The sequence below is a fragment of the Poromitra crassiceps genome (genome assembly GCF_964638095.1).
Source record: "Poromitra crassiceps genome assembly, chromosome: 7".
Lineage (NCBI taxonomy): Eukaryota > Metazoa > Chordata > Actinopteri > Beryciformes > Melamphaidae > Poromitra > Poromitra crassiceps.
The window spans coordinates 39,770,634-39,781,632 of NC_139628.1; the positions used below are offsets into that span (position 1 = coordinate 39,770,634).

Sequence of the window (10,999 nt, forward strand, 5' to 3'; positions counted from 1 at the left end):
ACCCTAAGCCATTTACGAAGGCATTTATCGTCACATAGTACCATTGCACTGCATTTCTGCTAACATGCACTATAGAGGGAATGATACATGAGCGTTTTGATCATTTTGGGCCAAATGGAGATGAACAATATTGCCTTGAAGAATGGGGACCAAATCAATGTCGATCTAAAATAGTGAGTCGTAAAAGAACAAAAGTATAATGGAAAAAATACCCCTGGTCATAAATGTTAGCAGCTCTGCCCGTTTACACTGCCTGGAAACATTACCCGCATATCATGGCTGTGACACAACAATGTTGTAATTATAATTTCCACTCATCTCTCTCTTCGAGCACTCAAGGGCCTCCATATGCTGTAGTCTAGGCGAGTCCTCGCTCTCCTCTTCACATCTCCTCTCTTGCCAAGTGCTTTGGAGCAATCAAACCCTCTCCTCTTCTCACTCATCTCAGTGCTTCTGGTCTGCTCTCTCATCTCCTTCCTTTGCACTTCTCATCATGCGTCTCTCTCCTCTTCTCACTCATCTCAGGCTTCTGGTCTCCTCTCTCATCTCCTTCCTTTGCACTTCTCATCATGCGTCTCTCTCCTCTCCTCACTCATCTCAGGCTTCTGGTCTCCTCTCTCATCTCCTTCCTTTGCACTTCTCATCATGCGTCTCTCTCCTCTCCTCACTCATCTCAGGCTTCTGGTCTCCTCTCTCATCTCCTTCCTTTGCACTTCTCATCATGCGTCTCTCTCCTCTCCTCACTCATCTCAGGCTTCTGGTCTCCTCTCTCATCTCCTTCCTTTGCACTTCTCATCATGCGTCTCTCTCCTCTCCTCACTCATCTCAGTGCTTCTGGTCTGCTCTCTCATCTCCTTCCTTTGCACTTCTCATCATGCGTCTCTCTCCTCTCCTCTCTCCTTCCAGTCACACAGGTCATCTACACTTACATTCGAGGCACTTAGCAGACGCCACGCTTTCATGCACACCGTCTTACAACACGCGGAAAGAGCTTTAAATGACGGAGCTTAAATGACTGTATCGACAACACAAAGCCACAGCCGCTAATGAATGCTGCATCCTGCATGGGAAGCGAGTGGGGGACAAAACAAGCAGCGCACTCTGTCGCTGAAGTATTGACCTGCCATTAACAAAGCAAACAGCTCTACAAATAATGAAGGGCTAAGTACAGAAAGAAGAGCCACGTCTTCTGCTTCTCCGATTTTTCGATCCGTCCCTGTCTTTGTATTTCACTTTTGGTGCGACGAGTCTGTCACTTCTCCACTTTCTCATTGTGCCTTTGAAGTGATGGATGCCTGTGCCAGTTAGTTTGAAGTACTGGAGCATACAACTTCTGATGTCTAAAATCCTATAGAAAATACAAGTAAAATACTTTGTAAATATGAAAAAGACAAATTGTGCAACTGTTGTTTGTTTAGGTACATATTTATTTGGTTTTGTAATCTGTAGCATAATCCACTTGAATACTGAAACAATAATGCAATTTCATTTATAAATGTATATATTTTTCTGCTTATTTGGACTACTTGGCCTCCAAAATCTGTTCACTATGAAGCTTAATGGGGTGTCTCTCAAACCAGTCCTGAAGTGCGTCCTGGTACAGTAGCTCACCTGGTAGCACGCATACCACGAAGGCTCGGTCCTTCGCGCAGCCGACCCGGGCTCGAAGCCGACATGCGGTCCTTTGCCCCATGTCATCCCCTCTCTCTCCCCATCTTTCCTGTCTGCCTACTGTCCTATATATAAAAAAATTAAATAAAGGCGAAATGCCCCAAAAATCATCTTTTTGCTCCAGCTCTACAGTTGCACAACTGATCCAATTAAGGTAGCGCCTAAGTGCCTAGCGCCTAAGTGAATCAGGTGTGCGACAACAGGGTTAGAGCAAAACCCGGCAGTACTCGTGGCTAGTGGCTTTTGAGGACTGGATTAATCACAATTTACTCTTCAAGAATTACACAAACCAAAATGTAACCTACTCATTCATATTTTCCCAAATTGTCTGTAATCTAATTTCTGTCATTAATATGAACAGATTACCATGCATCTCAGATGAGTGTAAAAGCCTGGTGACGGCCATCTGATCCTCTCCAACCTTTGCTGTTGCAGTAAGTAGAAGTCCCTCACCCTCCGTGTCCTCTGTGCTGCTCTTCCCAGGTGTTCCGGAGCGGTGAAGGCATGGGCATCCGTCTGGACAGCGCCTCGGCCTTCCAGGGCGCCGTCATCTCCCCCCACTACGACTCCCTGCTGGTCAAAGTCATCGCCAGCGGGAAGGACCTGACCACGGCCGCATCCAAGATGAGCCGAGCGCTGGCCGAGTTCAGAGTGCGAGGGGTCAAGGTAGGCCCGTTTGACGCTGATGTGTGTCTGAAGGGTGTGGGTGCTTTGGTGGAATGACTGAGCTGCGTATTGCTGTTATCACGTGAAAACCATGTAGCTATTATATTGGTCATTCTTTTTCACCTCCACTGGAAGATGCTCCTCTATGGGTTGAGAGGACATCTTCTGCCCTCTCTTGGGCTTTTGAAACCCTTCAAGAAACGCACTGGATAATGTAAAAAAAAATTGATTGCTTAAAACAAGGGTGTTTTTCATACAGTAGCTCCCGAAAAGTTGACATTTTGGAGATGGAGTACAGTGGAAGGTTTTTACCTGACAGTGATGATAGACTGTATGCAGCAGAGCAGATGGTGTTCTGGGTGCTGGTGTGCTGTGGAGAGGCGCATGGCTCCATAAGAGGCTATTTCAGCCTGTTCCAGCCAGTCTAGTGTGGTTAATGGTGATGATGTGTGCGTGAGTGAGTGTGTGCGTGCGACTGTGTGTGTTTGTGTTAGGGCACATTCACACCAAAAGCGTTTTTGGAGCTGCCAGCACCTTTCTGCAATTAATTATCTATATAAGGACGCGCTAAACGTGCTCCTCTTTCAAGGAACGCACCTGGCGTTTAGCGCTGGTGGCGTCTTTTGTTTTTGGAGGAGCGCTATGGGCGTTTTTAAGCGCAGAAAAGTTGAACATTTGGAGGAAAAGCGCGAAGCTCGTCTTTTCACTCCTCCTACATTTTCTCCTCCCAGAGGGATCCTCAACCTCCGCTGCTGCCAGAATTGGCAATAATCTGGCTTTCATGTTGACAGTGAACAACATCAAACAGACAAAACCAGCTGGCTACCGTCCATGTGCAGCGGGAAACAAAACGAAGCGCAAAAAAAAAAAAACCCCGCTCCGTGCGCTGTGTTTTGTGCACAATGGAAGCGCTCTCGACATGATTTCCATAGCGTTCTAACTGAAAAAAGCGCTTTGGGTGTGAACGCCGCCTTAGCCTGCTTCTTCAGAAAGAGCAATGCAAAGGTAGGGGTGTTTCATTATCAGATGTGATTTTTTTCCCCCCTTTTGTCACTTGCAGAAAAGAGGGCAAGGTGACGGAATGATTTATTGTGGCTTTGGAATAATAAGATGTTCCGGCAGCAATACATTTCACATCTTATGAGATGACTGCAGCTCTCGGAGTCAGAAGTGGCATCGAGCAAGCGCACACACACACACTCGCACACACACACACACACGCACACACACACACGCACGCACGCACGCACACACACACACACACACACACACACACACACACACACACACACACACACACACACGCCTGTACAGACAGTACATGTAGTCGTGCCATACCGCTCTCAAGTGCTCGCACTTTAGTTTTACACAGGCAGATGAAAGTAGGATTCTTGGCTGTTGAGTGCTCTCCGTATGGAAGTGACACACTGTGGGAACGCTGACAGCAATACTCTGTGGAAGGAGTGATGGCCCATCATGACATGAAGCCTGTTAAGTGTGCTGAGCTAGACTCCATCATGACATGAAGCCTGTTAAGTGTGCTGAGCTAGACTCCAGTCTGTTAAGTGTGCTGAGCTAGACTCCAGTCGATAGAGGCAAAGATCGACGTGATCAGAGCTGAAGGCATTTGATTTTCACGGTGCAATAAAAAAAACAAAAAAAAACAAGAAAGAACAAATGGCTTTCTGAGTCAGATTGTGAGTCTGAAGTAGCACAGGCGTTGCTTTTCTCTTGTTTTCAGCGTCTAGAGGTGAAATATACCCCGGGCCATTAATCTGGCTACAACTGGAAACGTGAAAGGTGCACTGGGTGTCCAAGGACTCCAAAGACTCTCTGGCCTGTAGACTAAGGACAAACTAAGATTCATTACTGTAGAAAAGGAAGCGTTTTGTTCCAAGGTGAGGCTAGAGTACAGTAGTAAATATGAACATGACCCCCCCCCCCCCCACACACACACACACACACACACACACACACACACACACACCGAATGTATTTGACGTCACTAGCTACTGTACTAAGTGAAAGGAGCGTTCAATGACTAATTTTATTCATGGATCTTTTAGTGAACCGCTTCAAATGGAGCCTCAGTGCAGTATTTTAGTTCCTATTGTGCAACCAGTCGAATGTAAATGAATGTGACTGTCTGTGCTTGATGTAAACACCATTCGTTTGGAAGAAGTTTTGCTAAGTATCCATGGAGTAATGGATTTCTGTGTCTTGTTGTTGTTTTTTGCTTAGTTTATATCTTGACGATAGTGTGGATAATTGCGGTGTAGATCTTAAATGTTCTTATCCAATGAACACTTGAGGTTGCCTCTCTTTGCATTCGCTTCGCCGTCTCTCCTGGAAAATCCTATCTGCTCATAAATCCTCCGTGTTGTTGTGATGGAGTCATGATGGGGTGAGATTGCAAGTCAAAATGCTCTTCTCGTCTCACTTTTTTTTTTCATTGAATACTAAGTCCCCTCGAGAAACAAACTGTCAGTACAGATTAAATAGATGAATTGACTCTGGTTGTAGAGTGAGAGGGTATGATGTCGGCATAGATTTGATGGACCTGCGGATGCGGTCCTTTGTACAAGGCCTAACCACAGTGGTTTAGGTAAACCACTACAAACTATTCTAGGTATTGTACAGGGGCCGCTGACTTCACTTCATTGTGCAGAACAAAGCTGTAGTGTCACAGTCATTTTCTATTATGCACCAATGGAGTAAAGGACACAAGTTTTGCACGTCACGTCACCGACACAAGCAGAGTACAGCCCGTCAACGTAAAGCACACTGAATAAGTGTCATCGACGGAGTTGAATTTTATTTCTCCCCTTTGTGCACTCTGACCATCGGTGGTACTGTACAGTAGCAACCGTCAAGGAAATTTTAATTTGTCAGAGGAAAAACCTTTATTTACAAAAACTTGTAGGAGCCCGAGCAAAACTGGCCGATTGTTTTTTTGACATCCATGAATTATAAGTCAGCCACTGGCTGTAGAATGGGTTACAGGAGCCTGAGGCGCGCGGAAATTACTTGCCACACGGAGGACCATCTTAACGTTCAGTCTGAGTTGTTACAAAAAGGAAGAAAAGAAGAAGAAGAGGAAAATACTCAATTGTCAGGTTTTGTGAAAGAAAGAGATAATATTAACTACTGAATGGTTTGTATGTGTTCCACTGCTGGGTACTGTATGCTGTGCGCTATTTTATCTCCGAACCTTAGTCTCATTGAACAATGAATTAAATGCCATAGGAATTACGATTCAGACGCTCCTGGTTGTGTGTTTGAGCCCGGTGGCGTTGGTCGATTTGTTGACACAAAATGGCAATCCTAGTCTTTGAAGCCAACCACAAAGACTGCTATTGTTATTATAGCTAAAGTTAGCTAAATTAGCATAGTCGTAACTTAAGAGCCTAGCTTACAGTAAGACTATACGTATCTGATACACTCCGGGCCGGTTAACTGTTTAAAAAAACAGTTACATTTGTGAGGGAAGTCACAAAGTGTGAGGATCACCCTCTCGTCCATTGGTATGATTGGTATGCACTGCGCGTTGCGTAGAAGAAGAAAAAACGTTCAAGACAATTAGACTCTTGTCGTGGGCGGGGCTGGTGCGCGAGGCGAGCACGGCCGCGACAGTTTCACTGGATTGCGCCCGCTTGTCACTCCGCCTGTTAGATTATAGCCACGCCTCCCGACCTGCCCGCTCACCTCTCACTGGAAGTGAATGACTTGAGCGCGTCAATCGCTGCCCAAAAGACCATTAGAATGTCAGCCCAGGAAGGAGCCGGAATGTCGACTACAAAGCCAAGTCCTATTAGAGCTCTGGTCTGCTCTCTGAGATACGACGCTGAGGACCCACATCCTCGTAACTCCAACAATGGTCACCTTCTCTCACTAGCCTCCTCCTGAGACTGACAACCATGTGTTTTTAAATGATTCTTCCAGCTTGGTGCATCCTACAGTCATGGAAGATACTCTGCATGTCCAGTTTGGTGCATCCTACAGTCATGGAAGATACTCTGCATGCAAAACACACATCCTACAGTCATGGAAGATACTCTGCATGCAAAACACACATCCTACAGTCATGGAAGATACTCTGCATGCAGAACACACATCCTACAGTCATGGAAGATACTCTGCATGCAGAACACACATCCTACAGTCATGGAAGATACTCTGCATGCAGAACACACATCCTACAGTCATGGATGATACTCTGCATGCAAAACACACATCCTACAGTCATGGAAGATACTCTGCATGCAGAACACACATCCTACAGTCATGGAAGATACTCTGCATGCAAAACACACATCCTACAGTCATGGAAGATACTCTGCATGCAAAACACACATCCTACAGTCATGGAAGATACTCTGCATGCAAAACACACATCCTACAGTCATGGAAGATACTCTGCATGCAAAACACACATCCTACAGTCATGGAAGATACTCTGCATGCAGAACACACATCCTACAGTCATGGAAGATACTCTGCATGCAGAACACACATCCTACAGTCATGGAAGATACTCTGCATGCAGAACACACATCCTACAGTCATGGATGATACTCTGCATGCAAAACACACATCCTACAGTCATGGAAGATACTCTGCATGCAGAACACACATCCTACAGTCATGGAAGATACTCTGCATGCAAAACACACATCCTACAGTCATGGAAGATACTCTGCATGCAAAACACACATCCTACAGTCATGGAAGATACTCTGCATGCAAAACACACATCCTACAGTCATGGAAGATACTCTGCATGCAAAACACACATCCTACAGTCATGGAAGATACTCTGCATGCAAAACACACATCCTACAGTCATGGAAGATACTCTGCATGCAAAACACACATCCTACAGTCATGGAAGATACTCTGCATGCAAAACACACATCCTACAGTCATGGAAGATACTCTGCATGTCCAGCTTGGTGCATCCTACAGTCATGGAAGATACTCTGCATGTCCAGCTTGGTGCATCCTACAGTCATGGAAGATACTCTGCATGCAAAACACAAGAGCACAAGTCAAACAAAAATGGAAATAACACAATTTGAGTTACCAGGTTGGCACTTGACAACATGCTGTTCTCCTCTGTTGGGTGGAATTATGTTTGGCATTTCAGAAAGCTGTGCTTATCTCCTCCTTCTGTGTGTGTGCGATTGCATGTGTGTGTGTGTGTGCATCCTTGAGCGTGTGTGTGTGTGTGTGTGTGTGTGTGTGAGTGTGAGTGCGTGCACATCAAATGTGAGCAATGTGTGTAAGCAGTGAAATGTCAGGAGTCCAGCAGCAGGAAGAGAGAGGGACAGGGAAGAGACGGAAGGTGAGGCACCAGGCTAAAGAAGGATGGCTAGAGGAGGAGCAGAAGCAACAGAGACTGTGACGTATAGTAGAACGACAAGGGAGGTGGCATAAGGACTTTCACCCATGGGTGCTTTGCATAATGCATACAGTATGTGTGGGTATATACATAGATGGTTAGAAACGAGTGAACACATCTTAACTCAATAGTGTTTGTGTGAGTCGACGGTATAGAAGTTGCTCCATGCAGGATACAGATGCATCATACAGCATGAACCCATGCATGAGAGCATCTGTCCTATGCCACCGCACATCGCACACAAGTCCACTCCTGGTGTGTGCCGTGTGAACCGTGACTAATGCACACACGTACGCACACACATGCACGCACACACGCATCGCACCCGCACACACACCGCACACACGCACACACACACACACACACACACACACACACACACACACACACACACACACACACACACACACAGATGTTGAGATAAGGAGACAGCCAGATAGAAGTTGCCAGACAGAAAGAGATGGTGGAAGAGATGCAGCGTGAGATGGAGGAAGGGGAATGAAAGTTAGAGATTTTTTTTTTAGAAATGGCTGTATACCCAAACCTTCTTCTCCGGGTCAAAAACACACTTGATATCCAGTAGAGTACCACAGGAATGAGTCCAGAAGACATGGATGTTAGCACTTCTGGCTGTTAGATGATGTCAGCGCTGACGATGATGATGATGTCGAGCATGTCCCCAGTGATGATGCCACAGTGATGATGTCAACAGTGATGATGTCATAAATGATGATAATATCATCATTGATTATTTCACTGATGAAGTCACTCTTGACATAGTCTCACCAGCCAGCCTCTCTTCCCTTCCGTCAGAGAGTCTGGCGCCATGGAAACAGGCAACAGGGATAAGCCCTCCCCTGCTCTAAAGCTGCTCTCCCATTCGAGCGGCTGTTTCGGTGGCAGCAGGATATCCGCTCCCCCGCTTGCAAGCTCTGTCACACGCTCTGTCATTGGCTCCGACCATGTCAATCAGCTCCCATGTGTGTCGCTGTAATGCTCCCGGCCGCCGAATGTGAAAACAACGACGCTAACTAGCTAGCGTAGAAAGCTAACGGCAGAAACCTACAGGCTAACTCGTTGCTACACGCTGAAAATGGCAACTTTTGAAGAAAATTTGGATTGTGCAATAAAGAAGGCCTGCTCGGCACAAGTTCCACCCCGAAACTATTTTCCAAGGGCACTAACGCTAAGCACCGCCCAAGACGAGGATGATTGGTTTACCCAAACAGAGCATTTTTTTCGCAATCCCACAATGGAAACCTGCGGCGCCAGACTCTCTGACGGAAGGGAAGAGAGGCTGGCTAGCGAGACTACTCTTGACATAATGTCACTGTTTAGGTTTCATTGATAACACACTGATGATGTCAACAGTGATGATGATGTCACTGCCGAAGGCTATAATAATCAGCTCTGCTAGCTTCACGCTGTCATATCGCAAGTTCAGCTTAAGATCTACTTCAGCAACAGCCTACGTGATCTAAAAGAAGAAAATAAAAAAATATATAATTTGGTCTCTGATCATTTTCATTGAAAATAATTGATTTCAATGGCCCAAAACATTTTATATTGGCCCTTATATACATGCATGCACACATTCTCTCGCGATCAACTCATCAGAGCTGCCATCATTGACCGTTGTGTCGTAAATACCAAGGCCGTTTTCTGAGGTTGTCGCATGCAAGTGTGTGCGTCTGTGTGTGTGGATGTGTGTGTGTGTGTGTGTGTGTGTGTGTGTGTGTGTGTGTGTGTGTGTGTGCGTGCGTGCGTGTGTGGGCGGTCATGATCCCATCTGTAGCAGCTGTTTGAAGAATCTTTGTCATGTTTCACTTGGTGAGACCCTGCCAGGTCCCATGCATGCTTCTATCTTTACCTGTCTCTCTGCACACCCCTCCTGCTCTTCCCTCCCTTCATTCTGTTGGGGGGGGGGGGGGGGGGGGGGACTTGAGCTTTTCTCGCTGTCTGTAATTTCTCTACCTGACACTTCCTGTCATACATTGTCACTTCCTGTCATACATTGTCATTCTGCTGACATCTTTTGCCAGGCCGCTATGGCTTTGACACTTTACTATTAGTTGGAATGTGAGCTTTTGTGCTCTCAATATAGGGCGCTCTATTCTCTTCTTAAAATCTATATCTATATCTATCTAATCATCCCATTTTCCTCCCTTGCGTCTTACATCACCACTCCATCTCTCTCTCACTCTCTGTCTCTCCGTACCCCCTCCTCCTCCTGTTTGTTTACCTCTTTGAGTCGTTGTCTGTGGTCTCCTCTCTCTCTCTCACACACACACACACACACACACACACACGCACACACACACACAATTCAATTCAAACGTTTTATTGGCATGAATATTACATGAACAATATTGGCAAATTGTGCAAATACAACTGGAATTCATCATACAAAAAATAACAACAAGCGCGTCCGTGCGTGCGTGCAGTAGCAGCATCTTGTTGATAAAGGATCTGGACTGGTGTGTTTGGACCCTCCTCTGTGCAGCGACTGTACAGTATTTAACAAAACACACAGACACATTTGGATTACCAAACCAAAACACAATTAGCGCAAGTTGGCGTGAAAGTCGAATCTGTCCAACACAAAGATGTAATCTCTGTTTTTTCCTCATTTTGAGGCAGCGAGGTAGCGCGCTCAACTCACGTCAGCACCCTGCGCCTCACGTTAACGCCTCACTGAATTGGTTACATGCGTTTTGGTTCTGTTTTCTCTTTCTTTTTTCCTCTTCCTGCTTTTCTCACCTAGCTCTCTCTCTTTTACACCTACAGGCTTTTTTTTTTTGAGAAACCTTAATTTTTTACGCCCCTGACGATTTTTGCTCCAATTATTCACGTTAATGGATTGTGATAAGAACCAAATTAAAGCCCAAATGAATTGTAATAACGACCCAATTAGCTTTATCTTATCCCTCCTGTTAGCCGCTCGCCGTCTAGAGATTTTGGTATTTTCCACCTCCCTGCTGCTTCCAAACCACAATGAAGAACTCAATCACATCAGTCAGGCCTTTTCTTCTGTCTTTCTTTGGCTTGTCAGTACAATAGTCCTTTTCTTTTAGCCACTGAGCAGCTCGACTGGAGCAGTTGGGCCAAGTGCCTTGCTCAAGGACACCGCAGCGGTGGTTTTATCACTCAGAGCGCTGCGAGTTAAAACTCATTTCAACTTTTCGCAAGAGGCCACTCCACTTCAAATGACTTTGAAAAGTTTCTGCCCTGCACCAGCAGTAGCCACAACCCAACATGTGC

The 10,999-nt window shown here is 45.8% G+C and overlaps 1 protein-coding gene across 1 annotated transcript in view; it reads left to right on the top strand.

Annotated features, from left to right (window-relative positions):
• Positions 1-10,999, top strand: part of LOC310779342 (pyruvate carboxylase, mitochondrial-like) — a gene marked incomplete at its 3' end in the record, with an annotated part of 392,062 nt that overhangs the window by 203,549 nt on the left and 177,514 nt on the right. Inside the window, exon 12 of the mRNA XM_083639880.1 lies at positions 2,155-2,337. Coding sequence (XP_083496006.1) covers positions 2,155-2,337 — 183 coding nt within the window. The remainder of the gene's footprint in view (positions 1-2,154; positions 2,338-10,999) is intronic.